Source organism: Lygodium microphyllum, chromosome 24 (genome assembly GCF_053477565.2).
Source record: "Lygodium microphyllum isolate KBCC chromosome 24, Lygodium_microphyllum_v1.1.10, whole genome shotgun sequence".
Taxonomy (NCBI): domain Eukaryota; kingdom Viridiplantae; phylum Streptophyta; class Polypodiopsida; order Schizaeales; family Lygodiaceae; genus Lygodium; species Lygodium microphyllum.
Window position 1 is genome coordinate 105542646 of NC_141158.1, and position 18975 is coordinate 105561620.

Here is an 18975-nt window from a genome sequence, read left to right on the forward strand (position 1 = left end):
TCAAAAACAATTGTGCAACTTGAGATGCAATTAATCTTTTCTTGCATGGTAGAAAATCTTATTTGCTAAATCGATCTACTATAGTCCAAATCATATCATGATTAGCTTGTGTGTTAGACAAACCAATTATAAAATCCATTGAAATATGTTCCCATGGACATTCAAGAATTAGTAAAGGCACTAACAAACCATATTGCTTACTATGGTATCGCTTGACTCTTTGGCAAATTAAACACTTAAAAACAAAGTTAAAAACATCAAATTTCATTTGTGGCCAGTAAAAATCTTCAACCAATGTTCTTAAGTATAAATAATATCTCTATGGCCTTGATATGGAGGATAATGAATTTCGTGTAACACAAATTATCTAAATGGAACAGTGATACACAATCTTTTCTCATAAAATATAAATCCATCAGAATATAACAAAGAATCAATTGGAATACAGTTATTAGCAACTAATTTATTCCAATCAGCTTGAAAACTGGGATCATGGTCATAGGTATCCTTCATAGGAATAAGAAAATCAAAAGATATAACAGAAATATTATGGATACTTAGTCTTCTACTCAATGCATCGACAACAACATTTTCTCTTCCGGATTGATATTGGATAAGTGGATGGAAACTTTAAATAAAAGCAGTCCATTTAATATGACGATCAGAGATTTTTGGCTGGCTAAGAAGATGTTTGATACTTTGTTGGTCAGTTTTGATCATAAATTCAGATCCCATTAGATAGTGTTTCCATTGACGTAAGGCTTGTACTACAGCTAACAATTCCTTATCATAGGTAGAATACTTCAGCTCAGAAGGTTTAAGTTTGCAACTAGAATAGGCTATGGGATGTAAATCTTGCATAAGGACAGCTTCTATTCCTAATCCGCTAGCATCAGTGACTACTAGAAAGAATGATCGATTAAAATCAAGTAATTGCAAAACAGATACATGTGTTAAAGCATATTTCAAAAAATCAAAAGACTTTTGCCGATTATCAGACAAATGATATACAACATTTTTCTTTAATAATTTCGTTAAAGGCAATGAAAAATTTCTTACAAATTTTCTATAAAAGCTAGCAAGACCTAAGAAAGAACGTAACTCATGCACATTTTTAGGGATTGGCCAATTCAAAATTGTCTCTATCTTTTTAGGATCAACTCGAATACCATCAAAAGAAACAATATGACCTAAGTATTCGATGTGGATTTGGAAAAATTCACTCTTGTCAGGGTTAGCATACAATTGATTTTATTTCAATAATTTAAAAACCAAATATAAATGTTCACAGTATTCGCTCTCATTCTTACTGAAAACCAATATATCATCAAAGAAAACAATTACACAATGTTGATACTTCAAAAGTATACGATTCATCATACGACTAAATGTAACTGGTGCATTGATCAAACCGAAAGACATAACAAGGAATTTATAATGACCAAATTGAGTTCTAAATGTAGTTTTGAAAATATCATGTGTATCCAATCGTACTTAATGATATCCAAATTGAGATCTATCTTGCTAAAAATAGTGGCTCCTTGTAGTTTATCCATGAGGTCATCTACCCTAGGGATCAGATATCTATTTTTAACAGTGATCTTGTTTAGGGCACAATAGTCAATGCCCATCCTATAAGTATTATTTTTATTCTTAACTAATAGCACAAGTGCACCAAAAGGAGAACTACTAGGCCTAATGAGTCCTCGGTTTAATAGTTCTTTAACTTGTGCCTGGATTTCTTTCTGCTCAATCTGATTATGTCTATAAGGTGCTTTACATGGTGGTTGAGAACCAAGGATTAAGTCTATTTTATGGTCTTCAAGACGTGGAGGTGGTAAACCAAGGGGTAAATCAGCAACAAAACAATCTTTAAATTGTGAAAGAAATTGTGCGTGCCTAGGAGGCATCTAATTTTTCTTAGCTTCAATTTCATTCACCCATACTAAGTATAATTTGCTATCTTTTCTCAATGCACGTTTAGCCAGTGTGTGACTAGGCAATGAAAAATTATCAAAGGTGTGCATTCCATATAATGTGATTTGTTTTTCATTAGAATGAATTTTCATTGAATGTGTGGAATAATCTATGTCGCGATTATATGTGACGCCAAGACATTCCTAAAATAATGTCACTGGCTTACAAAGGCACGACTAAGAAATTTCTACGCTCAATATAATCACCAATTTTAATTTCTAAATCATTAACTTCTAGTGTACCATTACATCTAGTGCCTAAGAATGTAGCCTTTATGCGATAATAAGTTGGAACAGTATGTAAATTCAATTCTTTTATCAACTTTGCAGAATAAAATTATGTATGCTCCCATCATCATACAAAACAGTCTTTTCGTGACCATGCACAAGACATTTTATTGTTAATAATGGATGTGTATTTGGCATACTTGATAAAGTATCTGAAGCATTGTCGATATCATCATCATCTTTCGTAAAATCTGACATATCTTCATGTCTTCGTCTTCAGTTGCTCCAAAGTAATTGATTTGAACAGTTGGCTTCTTAGATTGGCAATTCACTGCTAAGTGTCCAAGTTGTTGACACTTGTAGCAAACTATAGACTTTGCTTTGAAAATATTATTGGTAAGGGCTGAAAATTTGGGTATGTTGGGATTTGGCTAAAGAGATGGCTTAGGGTTTGAATTTGTATTTGATGGTAAAGAAGGAGGTCGTGTCCAGGGTTTACGAAAAGAAGAAGGAACAAAGCGATTTTGATTGAATCTTCGAAAGTTGGAATTGAATTGCTTTGTACCAAAGTTACCATTAGTTGGAAATTGTTGCGATCGCTTTTCTCATCCACGAATTTTATCTTCAGCATCATGCGCTAAAGAAATCGCATCCTCCAAGGTCTTTGGCTTGAACATGTTCACTTCCGCATAGAAGTGACTAAGCAAACCGGACATATACTTGCGCTTGTGAATCACCTCAGGAACGTCTTTAAGTATTCAAAGTTACAATAAGGCACTCCAAAAATGCTCAGTGTATTGCAGAATGGATTCATGATCTCATTGTTGCAGAAGATCCCACTGTTTGATTGCTTTTTCATGGAATTGAGATGAAAGAAAATTCTATAAAAATTTCTTTTGAAAGACCTCCCAAGTAGTGGGACAATCAATACTATTGTGGACAACAGTCCACCATAATGATGTTCTGTCTGCTAAGTGGTTAGAGACACATTTGAGTTAATCTTTTTTCAGCATACTGCTCTTCATGGAAATAATCATCAAACTAACTGATAAAAGCGAGAACAGTTTTTCCGTCACTTTGCCCATTAAAAGTACGGAATTTGAAATTTCTTTTACTTGTCTTAGCTTCTTTCCTGAGAGACTGTGCATCAAGTGTCGCATCAGTCATACGTTGAATAACATCTTCGGATTGTGCTCCATCTTGACCAACACTGGATCATTAAAGTATAGCCAATTGTGCTTGCAAAGTTTGACGTGCTCTTCGCTCTTCTTGAAGTTGCATCACAATTAGGTCCAATTTTTGCTCCATAGTTGATTCCGGTAAATCACCTTCGGCTATAAAATCTTTCATGTTTTGATCGGACATCCTGCAAAATCTCAAACAACCTCACACACTCGAAATCTCGTTAGAGGGGATGAGCGTAGCTCAAATTTAAGTTTACAAGGCTTGCTCTTTTTTTTTTTAATATGGCTTTTTGCGATCTTGTTTCTTTTGCAGATATAGCAATTGATAACAGTCTTCTTCCAAGTAGGAAATAGACTGCATGTGACAATCTGCTTGCTAGAAATCAACTCTGTCAAATTGCAGGTGTGAACAGAGGCTTGTTAAAGTTTCCGGGAGTGGTTCAGAAAGAGCTCGGTGTGAGCACCCGTTATGGAGAAGATTTAAGATTGAAATTCTTAAAGCTTTAGTAAAGCTTAGTTTTAAGCTTTTGAATAAAAAGCTTAACAAATTGTGAATTCAGCGTGGAGGACAGCAATATGTTGACGCCAAATTCGATGCCAGTGAGTACGTGCTGCCGCCATCGACGTCGAGCTTTTGGGAACTTAAGCTTTATTAAGCTTGTAAGCTAAAACTTAATGAAACTTTCTTATCTATTTTTTCTGAGAAGAAAACGACTTGCAAAGGAGCTTGGGAAGTGGTCCTCCATCGCCTGGAAGTGATCCTTCGCAATCTGACAGCACAGCAAGGGGTTCTTCACCACCAGGAACACGCTCGTATTGACGGTTCGTCGCAAGACTGCCTGTAGAGCCCGTTCATTCCAAGAGCTTCACCTTTGCACGAGATGGTAAGCGATTGGAAGCCCTTGATCTCAGCTTCGCTCTGATACCACTGCTGCGCAAATCGGATGTTGTATGCGCGTATAGTGAACTTCGGAAGGTCCCCAAGAACAAAAAACTCTGTAAAAGCTCATAAAGCAAGAAGAAAGATTCACACAACATGAGACAAAAAGATAAATTGGGTACAATCTCCCCCCATGCCTTGTATGAGAGCTTCACAAGGCATGTATTTATAAATTTATTAATCTCCAAGCTCAAAAATAGCCCAATTTACAATTAGCATGCTTTGGCTTTTGTATTTGCTTTTGCCCAAATAAAGAATAAAGTGATTGGGCGTCCCAAAAGTCGGATTGTGCCCAAATATAATGTGCAATAATGAAATATTTAAACCGAGCGCCTATACGCATACAAAATAATAAATGTTTGTCAAATGCTTCAATAAATAAGCACCCCTAAATAAATATTAGCGCCACGTCTTTAATAATAAGACATGCGTCCATCAAAACTAGGTAATCTGAATATACGCAATCGCCTGGTAAATCCCAACACCACCACTGCCTGCTCTACACATCAATTAAAGCATTCACAATTGTTAGAAACTAATAAAATTAAACCGATAAAAGTGAATACCTAGCAATCTTCAGCTACAAAATAAATAAATAGGTTGAAACTATATCCTAACTTTAATTTAATACGAGTGCACTCTAAACTCATGAACATCCATTAATTTAAATATGTATTTTGCGGAATCACCTGCCATGGAATCACCACGTTGTCGGAGGGGTTTTTGTCGAAAGGTTGAATCCACCGGGGATCACAAGTAGAAGGAAGTAGAGATAGGAGATGGAAGAGAAGATAGAGAATATCCAAGTGGTAGACACTACAAAAACAAATCACAATGAATTGAAACAATGTGTATTGAAAGAACCTGAAATCTTTGCACTACTCAGAAGCAATATCCAGGCATTAGTTCTCCTGGAGCTCCTTCGTAGACCAAAAACGTGGATGAGAAAAATCAGCTCTTTCTCTGCTGCCCGGAACCCAAATCTGATGGCTCCGTTGGCTTCGAAAGGGGGGTAAAACCCAAGGACACCTGATCACGGATCTCCCAGATCACTCCTTCTTCTTCTTTCAGTTCAATCTGTAGTTTTCAGCCTGTTTACAGCGATCGTGACGCGTGCGATTTCGTCAATCTATCTTTTTTATGAAAAATCTCCTAATTGGCTGAAAAAGCAACTAGCTTTTTGCATGCCATCCTAATCTATAAGCTTTTTCTAACTTTTTCGGATTTTTATAATAAATAATATCAAAAATAGACTAAAATTATCCAAAAATCTAGTATTTTTGGATAATCCATGCAACTCACACTAGTACTAATGGCTCAGATCACATTGACTCTCTAGATCAATAGAGAAGTAGGATGATGATGCATTCCATACTTTTTCACACTGTATCCTCATAATATCACGACAACGTGCACATTAAATTAACATGACGCCCGAAAAGGACAAGCATCCCCATCAATTTCTCGCACAAGGAATCCACCTTATGTACGAGCCCCAACAAATAAATATAGTTTTACGGAATCCACCGCAAAACCTCATGGAATCCACCGTGGAATATGCCTCCTGGCATCAGATAGTCAGATCCAAGACCTTTACAAAACAAGCATACTATCCCTACCATTACTGGGTATCGGGGAAGAAGAAAATTTGCTAAGGTGTGGGTGATACAGATATAGCAAAGATGTGAAGCAAAGACAAGCAAAGCAAGCAAGAAGACTAGGGATAACTACATTGAAGACTGCCATATGCAATGCCACGAATATGGTGGATCTAGAGTCAACCACTCGAAAATACCAAAAAGGGATAAATGCGCACAGATGCATGTTTACATAAATAGAATGCCAATGCATGGGGTAATGCAAAGGGAGATGCAAGATGTCATGCTCACGCATAATGCAATGCAACGGTACCACTTGGACAATGCCCTCGTAAGGGAATTATTCACTTGTCCAAGTACCCTTTTACAATCATATCATCCTCACATGCGGATGAAGTTACAAATATCCATAAGTACAATACAAAAGAACAAATGAATGAATGAATGAATGTCTGAAAATCACAAGCATCAGTCATTATCAAGAGAAATAGCCACCCCCTCTTAAATTGGAAGGGAAAGCAAGAAAAAAGCATCCTCTCCCTGTCAATCTGAAGAAGTAGGGGAGAGTGTACACAAGCTGATCCTAGGTAGAAGATACTAAAGAATCAACTGGTTGACCACTTTGGTTAAAATGCCTACAAAATTGTCTGATGAAGGCACAAACTCTAGGTGAACAGTGCCTAGCTCAACCTGCTCTTTGGAAAAGTGAAAGTGGCCTCCCACATACCACATTTGTAGTGTGATGATCGGATTGCCCACAAGGACAATGGCACTCTGGTTATCACAGTAAACAACGGTAGGAGAGTCACTAGAAAAGTGAGACACCGCTAGTAAGCTCCTCAGATAGATGGCCTTGATGGTATCATTGAAGAGAGCCCTATACTCAACCTTGACCATGGAAGCCACCACCGTTTCTTGCTTATGGTTGGACCAAGAAATGGGAGTCATGCCCAAGGTGAAGAGATAGCCGCCATGGAAACGCCGAGTGTCAGGATCTCCTGCCCAATCAAAATCAACATACCCTTGCAAACATAAATTAGAACCATAAGTGAGGCCATAAGAATAAGTACACCATAAATAACGCAACACAAAAAGACATGCAATCCAATGTGACATCCTAGGTGTTGTGAAATACTAATTGAGAATGCTGAATGAGTAAGCTAAGTCTAGCCTAGTATGAATTAACCAAAGAAGTTTCCCAACAAAACAGACCTACAGATATGCACATCGAAGGGCTGACCTAGGGTATCCTTCGACAAGTAGACAGTAGGATCGTCACTAGCCATGTCTGATACGTAGTGAACTGTTCCACAAGCCAAAGTGCGTACTTCTATTATAACACAAAAATACAACCCCCAGATTAAACTACCCCCATCCCCAAGAAGTAAGATAACAAACTGAGGTTTGTCATCTCAAATGTAGCACTACACTTTGCCTTGATTTCTACTATGGCAGTAGAATCTAAGCCTTGGATGAGTAAGTCATCAACATACAGCAAGATGTAGCTAATCCCCTCTGCAAGAGAGCAAACATATAAGTTCAAGTCATAAGGATAGAATGGTATTCGTGAGTCTGTAAGAACTCGTCCATCCCATGGAGCCAGGACCGCGGTGCTTGCTTCAGTCCATAAAGAGCTTTCTACAAGCGGAATACCTTATCCCTCAGGTTTGCAGAAGGACATCCTGGTGGCTACTCCACATAGACTTCCTCCTCCAGATAACCATTCAAGAAGGCACTATTGGCATCCATCTGATGTATCGGTCAACTGTGGTGAGTGGCTAGCGTGAGTAATAACCAAAAAGATATAGATGATGTCGATCGTGCAATAGGTGCGAAGGTCTCTTCATAATCAATACCATGCTTCTATCGAAACCCCTGCATGACGAGGCGAGCCTTATACTTATCTAAAGTCCCATAAGTCTTTAGCTTTGTCCTAAAAATCCACTTTGTCTCCCAATGACTTTCTTGTGGCTCAGACAATCCACCAATGTCCAAGTCTTATTTCGATTAATATTCTCCAGCTCCTTCTCTATGGTCTCTCACCATTGAGGGTGCTGAAAAGCCTCCTGCCATGTATTTGGCTCAGAATACTCTATGTAATCAGCTATAAACAACGCAGGCTGGGATGATAATGGCGATAGCTGGAGGAGAGAGAAAACTAGTAGGGCGGTAGCTGGGGCCTGCAAATAAAACAATATGCTGACGTGGCACGCTGTAGGGCAGTTGGATTGGTGGACAGTAACAATCACCTGGCTGGAAACAGCAGCAAAATGATGATGGAGGGCTAGAAACAAGTGCCAAATGAGTGAAGACTGCCCAGATATTCAATTTGCAGTTTCAATCCTGAGCAAATATATACACAGCCCATGCATGTCACATTGCCAAGCTGTGAAGCATGTTTTTCGTTACTTTTTAGAAGGGACTACGACTCTTGGATTGTGTTATGCCAAGGGGAGACCACTACAACTACATGCTTACAATGATTCAGACTCAGACTGGGCTGGTGATTTTGATTCACAACACTCTACGAGTGAAAATTGTTTCTTTCTTAGCTCATCTTGCATCTCTTGGCTTAGCAAAAAACAATCCACTGTTGCCACATCGTCTTATAAAGCTGAATACAAGGTAGCTTTCACTACCACAGTTGAATGTGTATGGCTGAGACATTTGTTGGCTGATCTTGATGTATCTGTCACGGAGCCTACTCCTTTGTTTGTTGGGTTTGACTCATGTCTACGCTCATAGAGGAGTGTCGGTGATCCTCAATAGGATACTAGGACACTTTTTACTCTCCTTACGAAAGGTTTTTTCCCCCAAATTTATTCTCTTTTATTTTTATATGCCTGTGTTATTTAGTTTGGGCACTTATCGTGTTTTACGCCTTTTGGATGTGAACACACTCTAGCAACCCTAAGGTTTAAGGATTGTACTTTGTACTTGCATCGTACACTCTTTCAATTATTGCATTGCGAGCCATGTCTTCACTCTCACATACTCTTCATTGTCAACTACTCTCAAATGAGCTTCGAACTCTATGCCTTCTCTCACCTCTCACATTTGGTATCAGAGCTGGCCCTCACCTCACCTCAGCCAGTAGCCACCATCTCTAACTGAGCTCCTCAGCTATTGTCTGTCAGCTCACAGCTCCTGCTTCCTATGCAGAGCTACTGTCCCAGGCACCACCTGCAGTATGCCATTTGAGCCTACCCGCAAGTCCAGCAACCTGAGCAACAATTGCCACCAGGTTGGTCCAGCTCATCTGCTAGTCTGTACGCCACCTGACCTGAACCGCCAGCACCAGCAGCGCTACCCCAGAGCCACCAGCTCTTGCCCGAGACAGTACCTCTGCCTGCGCCTGCCCTCTCCTACACTGCCAATTTCCTGCTCTCCCTGTGCCCCATTCTACAGGCACCGCCAGCGCTATAGGCGCCCACCAGCCCTCCTGTCAACCACTGCCTGCCACTCCAACTCGACCTGCAGCTGCCTGAGCGCCGCTACCACAGTGCCAACACTGCCCACCTAGTTCTGTGCGGCACCAGCCTGCCTCCTGGTCAGCTCCCTACAATCTGGTCTACAACACCACCACTTGAAGGTGCCACCACCTCAGCCACCACAATCGGAGGTAAAAGTTTTTTTTAATCAATTTTTAATTCAGATTTCATTTACTGGTAGGGGCTTGTGCCCAGGCAGTATATCTCTGTTCTTGCAAGTGTCTGGGACACATTTCTCGCAAAGATTTTGTGAAATTTCAGGTCAGAAATTTGAGGCTTTTGATGTCAGCTCAAAGATTGGCAAATGTACATCAGTGACAGTCTGCAGTAGACTGAATTTGTGCATTTTGGGACAAGAAGTTTTGGGGCTTTTGCATTTTTTGTGCTACTGAGCACTGTTTGCACCTTGGACAGCTTGTACTTCACACATTTTTTGACAAAGTGTGATTAGATTTGCTAATTACAGCAAAGCGTTTCCTATAATTTCTAGAAATTCTCAGATTTCCAAGTTGATCCAGCTTGAAGTATTGCTCTTTTGCTCCTTGATCAGTGATATTTACCATGGCCAATCAGGGAGGTGATGTATTCACATATGTGTCCAAGAAGGATAGGTTGGATGGCAACAACTATTCTCTATAGTATTTTATGATAAAAAATGTGCTAATTGCAAAGAATCTTTGGGATTATGTCAGCGGCGATGAAGAAGTTCAGATTGGAGTTGTGGCTCTTGCTACACCTCCTCGAGGAGGACGCAGACAAAGAGCCACTCAGCCCGCTTAGCTTATTCAGCCCGCTCCAACTCAACCACTTCCCCAGAGTTCAGTAGCACAAAAGGCATGGAACACACGAGATGCTCAAGCTTTGTTGCTAATTGCATGGGCAGTTCAGCGGTCTATCATCCCCCACATTCGGTCTGCAACTTCTTCATGAGAAGAATGGCTGACCCTAGAGCAAACGTTTGCTGGAAAAAATGAAACACACATCTCTTTCTTGAAGAAAAAACTTGAGACTGTAAAGATGGATAAGGGTGATTCTATGCAAGATCATCTAAATAAATTTCAAAACTTACGTGAGTAGCTTATGAATATGAATGAGTATTACTCAAATGCATAGTTTATCTCTACTACCTTGAATTCATTGCCGCCCTCATATTTGGCCTTTCATACAGCCTTGAACCTCACCATGAGGATTTTCCCAAAGCCACTTACTTTCCTTCAGCTGATTTGTTTGCTCTTAGAGAAAGAGCAGACAAGAAAAAATAGTGGGGTGGATGTTATAACCTCTGAGCACGCTTTTATGGCAAGGCAAAAGGGTAAGAGCAACCAAGCAAAAAATGCTCCACAGAGCTCTAGGACATCAGGCACTTCACAAAGTAGCAAGAAACAAGGGGGGCACGCAAGCCAAGAAGGGCAAGTACCGCTATTGCAAGAAGTCAGGACACTACATCACAGAATGTAGGAAGCACATAGACAAGGAGGAGAGGAGTCAAGGATGTCTGTTTCTGATGCACCTTCTATTGCTACTGAGTCCGCGTCTTTCGTTAAAGACCGTGACTATTGTTTTTACACATGCAATTATGACTCTTCTTGGGCTGATAGAGCATTTAGCTCTACTGAGGATGCGAGCACATGGTTTTTTGACAATGGTGCTTCTAGGCATATCACATTCTGCACGGATTTGTTTTCTTCCGTTATTGCAGCCCCTGTTGGCAAGTCTGTACAATGTGCCAACAATACATCATACCATGTTAAAGGTATTGGGGAGATTCTGTTGACAACCATTGATGGCTCTATTCTCTGCTTTGTAGGATGCATTATTTGTACCAAACATAGAGAAGAACTTGTTAACTAGTTCTTCTTTGGCAAAGTGTGGTTTGCAAGTCACCTTTGATGATGATAGATGTATGGTAAGAGATAAAGAACACATGACTTTGGTTTTGACTTGCAATTTATGTCATGGGCTATATGATATGGATGCTTATTTAGTTGATCGATATGTCATCTAACATCTACTCTCACTCCTACTATGTCACAGGCAGAGTTATGGCATGCTCGCATAGGGCATGTAAACTATGATAGCTTGATGCTTATGCAACGTACACAGATGCTTGATGGTTTATCTCTCTTGGAAAGGCCTCCTGAGCATATATGCGAGGGATGCATTTTGGGAAAAATGCATCATTTTTCATTGTTGCTTTTAGAGCAACTACCAGATTACAAATTGTGTATTCCGATGTATGTGGCCCTATGTAGACAAAGTCATTAGGTGGCTATTACTATTTTGTCATTTTCATTGATGACTTTACTCATTTTTGCTAGGTCTACTCTTTGGTGAAAAAGTTAAAAAAGTATGATGCATTTTTTGGCTTTTGTAGCAATTGCTAAAAATCAATCTGCCTGTAAGATTAAGATTCTCCGTTCAGACCGAGGGGAGGAATACATGTCTTCTATACTGTATTTTTTTTAAAAGCAAAAAGGCATTGTCCATCAGTATACTACTGCTTATACTCCACAACAGAATGGGTTTGCAAAGAGGAAGAATCGATCACTCATGGAGATGGCCAGATGTATACTCAAAGCAAAGAGATTGCCACATAGTTTTTGGATGGAAGCAGTTATGTGTGCTTGCCAGATTTTAGATAGGTGTCCTACAAAGGCATTAAAGAATGTCATGCCTTGTGAGCCTTGGAACAGCCGGAAACCTTCTACTAGACATTTTCATACTTTTGGGTGTCTTGCATACGCACACATTCCCAAGGTACTAAGAAAGAAATCGGATAACAAGGTTGTTAAATGCATTTTTGTGGGGTACAATAGTGAGAGCAAAGGATATAGATTATGTGATCCTATCTCTAAGAAGGTATTTGTCAGCAGGGATGTGGTTTTTTATGAAAAATCAGAATTATCCCTTATTGGTTTTGATATATATCAAGCTGCCAAAGATGTATTTGAAGGGCTACTACCCATTTCTTTTGGTGATATAGCCAGTGCTTCAACAAGTGAACTTAATGTTCAGCCAGCTACTCCATTGGGTAATGCAGAAAATCAGCCTATGGCTGATCTGAATATTCAGCAAGATGCTGAATTTGAAGTTCAGCAGGAGCTTGTACACAGTTAGGAGGCTAGGCAGATGCCTAGATGGTATTTGCAAACTATAAAAGATAGTCATTTGGATGCTCCTATCGCTGGTCGTATTAGACGGCAAGCTCGTATGCATGATGGTGCACATACAATGGAGTTTGTTATGGCAATACATACACTTGATGATGAGGAGTCTGAATGTTTGGAGGATGCACAACATAGTGTGCATTGGATGGTAGCAATGCAAGCTGAATTTGATTCTATCATAAAGAATCAAACATGGGATTTGATGTCCTTGCCTGTTGGGAAGAAAGCCATTGGTACAAAGTGGGTCTGTAAGAGCTGAAAAGGAATGCAAATGGATCCATTGACAAATATAAGGCCAAGCTTGTGGCCAAAGGCTACACACAAAAGAAAGACATTAACTATGAGGAGACATTTACTCCTACATCCCACATGACTACCATTCGGTCTATGGTTGCTTTGGCTTCCCATTATGGTTGGACTATGCACCAGCTTGATATAAAGACTGCATTTTTACATGAGGAACTTCAAGAAGAAGTGTATCTGCAGTAGCCCATTGGTTTTGTAGTTGTGGGATCCGAACACTTGGTGTGCAAGCTGAAAAAGGCTTTGTATGGTTTGAAGCAAGCTCCCTGAGCTTGGTATGCAAAGATCGATGCTTTTTTACTCAACCGCTAGGGATTCATAAACAGCTCATCAGAGTCTACACTTGACGTATGTAAAGAGGGGGGATCATTGCTGGTCATATGTCTTTATGTTGATGATCTTCTACTTACAGGGACACATACTAATCAGATTTCAGCATTCAAACAAAATTTGCAGCAAACTTTTGAGATGTCAAATTTGGGACCTTTACACTATTATTTGGGCATTCAGTTCATTCATGATCCTAGAGACATTGGATTGTCACAATCTAGATACATTGGTAGACTTCTTGAGAGGTCTGGCTTATAGGATTACAAGCCAATTTGTACACCAATGGAACCTAGACTCAAGTTATCCTTGCATGATGACAGTAACTTGTTTGATATCCATACGTATGCTCCAACAGTTGGATGTCTCATTTACCTATACAACACAAGGCCAAACATTCAATTTGTAATTTCAACCCTGATCAGTATACACCAGCCATGCATGTCACATTGGAAAGCTATCAAGCGTGTTTTTCGTTACTTGCAAGGTACTAGGACTCTTGGATTGCTTTATGCCAAGGGGGGACCACTACAACTACATGCTTACAATGATTCAGATTGGGCTGGTGATTATGATTCACGTCACTCTACTAGTAGTAATTGTTTCTTTCTCGGCTCATCTTGAACTCTTGGCTTAGCAAGAAACAATCCACTATTGCGACATCATCATGTGAAGCTAAATGCAAAGCAACTTTCACTACCACAGTTGAATGTGTATGACTGAGATGTTTGTTGGCTGATTTAGATATATTTGTCATGGAGCCTACTCCTTTGTTAACTAACAGTCAAAGTGCCATTGCAATGGCATAAAACCCAGAGTTTCATGCACGCACAAAACACATAGAGATCCACTATCACTTTGTCAGAGAGAGGCTACATGCTGGTGATATCAGCCTTGTCTATTGTCCTATCATTAGTAATATGGTAGACATCTTCACCAAAGCTCTTCCTCGTGAAAATTTTGAAGCATTCCGCAATGCTTTAAATTTGATATCCTTTGGTGGATGACCCTTGTATATTGATCACTCTTCACTCTAGGGGGGTTTGTTGGGTTTGACTCACACCTACGCTCACAGAGGAGTGTCCGTGATCCTCAGTAGGATACTGGGACACTTTTTACTCTCCTTACGAGAGATTTTTTCCCCAGATTTATTCTCTTTTATTTTTATGTGCCTGTGTTACACAGTTTGGGCACTTATCGTATTGTACATCTTTCGGGTGTGAACACACTCTAGCCACCCTAAGGTTTAAGGCTTGTACTTTGTACTCGCATCTTACACTCTTCAGATTATTGCATTGGGAGTCATGCCTTCACTCTTGCACTCTCTCTTCACTGTCAATTGTATAGCTAAGCTTTGATCTCTGTGCATTCTCTCACCTCTCACATTGTTTACCGATAGTTAGAGTGCCATTGCAGTGGCACGGAACCCAGTGTTTCATGCACGCACGAAACACATAGAGATCCACTATTACTTTGTCAAAGAGAGGCTACATGCAAGAGATATCAGCCTTGTCTACTGTCCTACCACCAATAATGTGGTAGACATCTTCACCAAAGCTCTTCCTCGCGGACAAATTTGAAGCATTCCACAATGCTTTAAATTTAATCTCCTTTGGTGGATGATCCTTGTATATTGATCACTCTTCACTCTAAGGGGGTTGTTGGATTCGACTTACGCCTACACTCACAAAGGAGTATCGATGATCTCCAATAGGACACTAGGACACCTTTTACTCTCCTTATGAGATGTTTTTTTCCCCAAAAATATTCTTCTTTATTTTATGTGCTTATGTTACATAGTTTGGGCACTTATCGTATTTTATACCTTTCTGGTGTGAACACACATTAACAACCCTAAGGTTTAAGGCTTCTACTTTGTACTCGCACATTACTCTTTGATTATTGCATTGGGAGTCGTATCTTCACTTTCACACTCTCTTCACTATCAACTGTGTACTTGCAGCCAAGCTTCAATCTTCCCCATCTTTCACAGGATTTGCAACCCACTCGAAGAAGGTTCTATTTGTGACCAGCACTGTATCTTCTATAAAGTATTCTTCCTTTAGTACTTTCTTGAAATCATTCCATGTAGTTTCTTGAACTGCACAAATTTCCTTTATGCATGGCTTGAGTTAACCACAGCTCACATAGAATATCAATCCATCTAGTTCACAAGAGTCTCAAAAACACTATTCTTTTTGCATAGACTTTCAAATACTTTGATACATTCCTGTCATCAAACATTTTCCACAACCTACAATGCTTTTGTCACAATTGATTCAATCTTAATAGCAACCTGTTGTTGTTGTTGTTGTAACTACAACTTTTGTTGTTGCTGCTGTTGTCATTGTTGCAAATATATACTACAAGTCTAAAACAATTGCCTTATGTCATCCGATTGAGTTGTATTACCTCCATATTGCAAAACTCTTCCTTTGGCCTTTCACATCGGGTTCACTAAAGATGTTAGGGATTTTCTATGTATGGCCAAAAGTCATAGGGACTCGGGTAAAAAGAGCTCAAGACAAGACAAAACACATTCTAGATTTGTAACAAATAAGAAAAAGAATGATAGTTATGAGATAGGGGTTCAAGAAGTAGGGCTCAAAAACCAATTTGTATTTCATAGAAGCATTCAAGAGTTATAAATCTGAATCATAACAAGCATATATATCAGTTATGGAGCCCATATCTCATCATGGACATGGCCAATATCAGCCTAGAATCCATAACATCATTATGGTTATGAGCATACAGTATACAATACTTTTGTGCTTCAAGAACAGTCCATAGAATAGTCGTGTTCTATAACAGCCTGCATACATACAAAAATCCCTGCATAAGAGGAAGGTCAGTCCACACAAGCTTCCCAAAACCTTGATTTTATCTTCAGAACAGCATACTACAAGAAAACCTCAAAACAATCCACTTATTCATCTCAAAACAAGGCTTTCATGAGCATGAAATTGTAGGAGAATATATATAACAGCAGTGCTTCCCATATGCATTCAAAATTCCCTATTTAGGAGCAAGAACAACCCATAAAAACTCCCCAAATCTCTGCTTTAATTGTTCTCATAGTATAAATACTTGAAGGTATCAAAACAGTCCTCAGATATCTTCCAAACAAGCAATTCAAGAGCAAGTAACTGTAGGAAAATAAGTAATACAGCAGTTCTACCTGTTTCTCTGCATATACAACACTACATTTCAATATACAAGAGATTTCAAAACAGCCCCTAATTATCCCTGAAGTAATATTCAGCTTCATACATGTAATCTATGCCCTATAGAATGCTTCCTCCTTCAGTCCTAATCATATCCAGCCTTCTGCCCTTCAAAACCCTCCAAAGTACATACCTACAGCAGCCAAAAAACAGGTGCCAACAGCCTAGGAAAGCAGCCCCACGTTTTTTTCTTCTCCCACACACTTCTTTCTACCAAAACCATGCCTAGCACAACAGTAAAGTCCTCTTTTTCTCTGAGTATAGGCATTGTCTCTATTGATGGTTTGGGACATGTAAAAGACTTATGTTTTCTTTGCATGCTAGACACGTGGCAAAGACTCTCTGACAGGTTATATAATTGGCTTAACACTTCATCCAAACAGGTAGCTAGTGTCCTATACGCATATAGGTTAACCACTAGTGTAGATGGACCTTTCCATTGCTTTCCTCCACTCAACCTGTGGTCACACGACACCATTCAAATGAAGAGGGAGAATATATGTCCAAGGAGTTCACTCCTTAATTGGTTTTGCATGTATTCAGCAAGAAGTTTCATCCATATACACAAATAGAGCAAGATAGTGTTGTAGAATGCAAAAGTCACACTTTACAAGGGTTACAAGGGCTCTCTTGAATGAGAAGTTGTCTAAAGATGTATTCAGGAAAGGAGCCAAATTTGTCACAATTCAAATTGTTTGGGTGTATTTGTTATGCGCATATTCCTAATGAGAAGAGCAAAAAGACTATAAATAGGGCATGGTCATTCACCCTACATCACCTCTCAGTTATGATTCATCTTCTCTCTCCATCAGATCCACTCTTTCTTCTCCATCTCTCCTATGCCTAGTGGATGCTTCTCATAGGAGTGGTCCAAGTACTATTGTTTGGAACTGTCTAGCTGCCACCCACTACATCTGGAGCTGTAAACACCATCAGCTAGCTGTCACCCAGCCTGCCACACTGTTCCGGACTGCTGCCCACCTGCATTTACATCATTGGCATCCATGTTTTCATCTTCAGCCTAGACATATTTGCATTTTGCTGTCTTGCCCCTTTCCAGCTACACTTGTGGCTCCCTTTCGCACTTTTCAGCCAGGGAAGATTTGCATTTTGCTGTAGCAGACCCTCCTACAGTCGTGTTTGCTGTCATAGCAGGCCATCCAACTGTTTTGCACCTCCTGGAGCACATAGTGATTGCTGGTCATCATCTTCTCCACTCCGACAGCCTCTGAAGACTGTGTTCCCTTCCCTCTAAAGCTGTCCTTCACCAACATTTACCTCTACTGTGTGGAGGACTGCATTTCGCTCCATTCACTGTGTAAATTCCCTGCAAGTGTTGCCACCTAATCAAACAAGACAGTGTAGTCATCTTAGAGCTTTGCTCCATTGTATCAGTATGATTTATTTAGCATGATTCAGTGTTCATCATTTTTCACTCTTCTTCAGAGTTTTCTTCTTTCAATGTTTGTCATACACTCTATGCTTCTCCCCTCAAACCCTACCGTCTCTCTGATATGGTATGAGTGCATACCATCCTATCACTTTTCTTGACAATGTAGACTTACAACATGTATCTACCAAGCAGCACGTTGCAGATATTTTCACCAAGTCATTGACCCATGAGAAGTTTGAGTCCTTCTGAGATGCTATGGGAGTACATGGCTTGAGTGATGCAAGCTCAAGTACCTATCCTCCTCATGACTTGAGGTCGAGGGGAAGCATTTACATACATGGTGCACACAATGCCAAGCTATATCTGCCAACTCATTATAAATAGGTGGATCACATGTGTGCATTGAATAAGCAGGACAACTTCCATAATCCTCTTGTAAAATGTGCACCTGTGTGTGTGTGTGTACTGCCCACGTATACACAAGGCAAGCTTAGTTCATTTCAACAGTTGCACACTCAAATAACAAAAGAGAGCAAAGCCCAAGAACCTCCCTTCACCATCTCTCTTGCCAATGTGTGTACATCTGTGGTCCTATCAATCTCTTAACACATCTCACTTTGGCTGATCAATCCTATGCATGTCTGCAGCAAGGGCTTGTAGAACCGCCTGTGAGCCAGCCTGTCTTCCTTTGGTGTGGGCTGCATAGGTCTCTACGTCCTGGCCTTGGTTCAGTAGGTCTTCACGTGGGTTTCTCCCCCACAAGGTTGTTCATTTAGGGTACATTTACCTGCATGTGAGCAAGGCACACATTGTCTGCCACTCAAAGTTCTCAAAAACCTCCCCGTGCTTCTCTGGCTTCTACCAAATTTTATTAATATCTATGTTGAGATAGTACAGTGTTTGTCATGAAGCTTGGGAAGCTTACGAACTGTTCTTCAGGAGACATGGCCAACCTTGACAAGCAACAAGATAGAGAAGCATCCACTCTACGGGCCATTGACTCCAATGAGAACATAACAAAAACGTCAATGCCTTTAAGGACCGTAAAAGTGGTTTCAGCAGCTACCACAAACCTGCCATAGTTCATAGGGTTCCTGGCTCTATTACCCTTGTGCTCAAGCTTGAGAGCAGACCGCTGCAG

General features: G+C 40.0%; 1 protein-coding gene across 7 annotated transcripts in view; it reads right to left on the bottom strand.

Annotated features, from left to right (window-relative positions):
- The window catches only part of LOC148015477 (uncharacterized), a 70570-nt gene that overhangs the window by 37045 nt on the left and 14550 nt on the right, over window positions 1-18975 (bottom strand). For 2 of the 7 annotated variants that reach the window (XM_087666000.1, XM_087666006.1), the window contains one exon: window positions 15982-16029. The exons of 4 other annotated variants lie outside the window; for them this stretch is intronic. In XM_087666000.1, the coding sequence (XP_087522126.1) occupies window positions 15991-16029 (39 nt within the window). In that variant the 3' untranslated portion in view covers window positions 15982-15990. Of the gene's footprint in view, window positions 1-15981; window positions 16050-18975 lie in introns of all 7 variants that reach the window. One more of the 7 variants, XM_087666001.1, reaches the window with a different exon arrangement.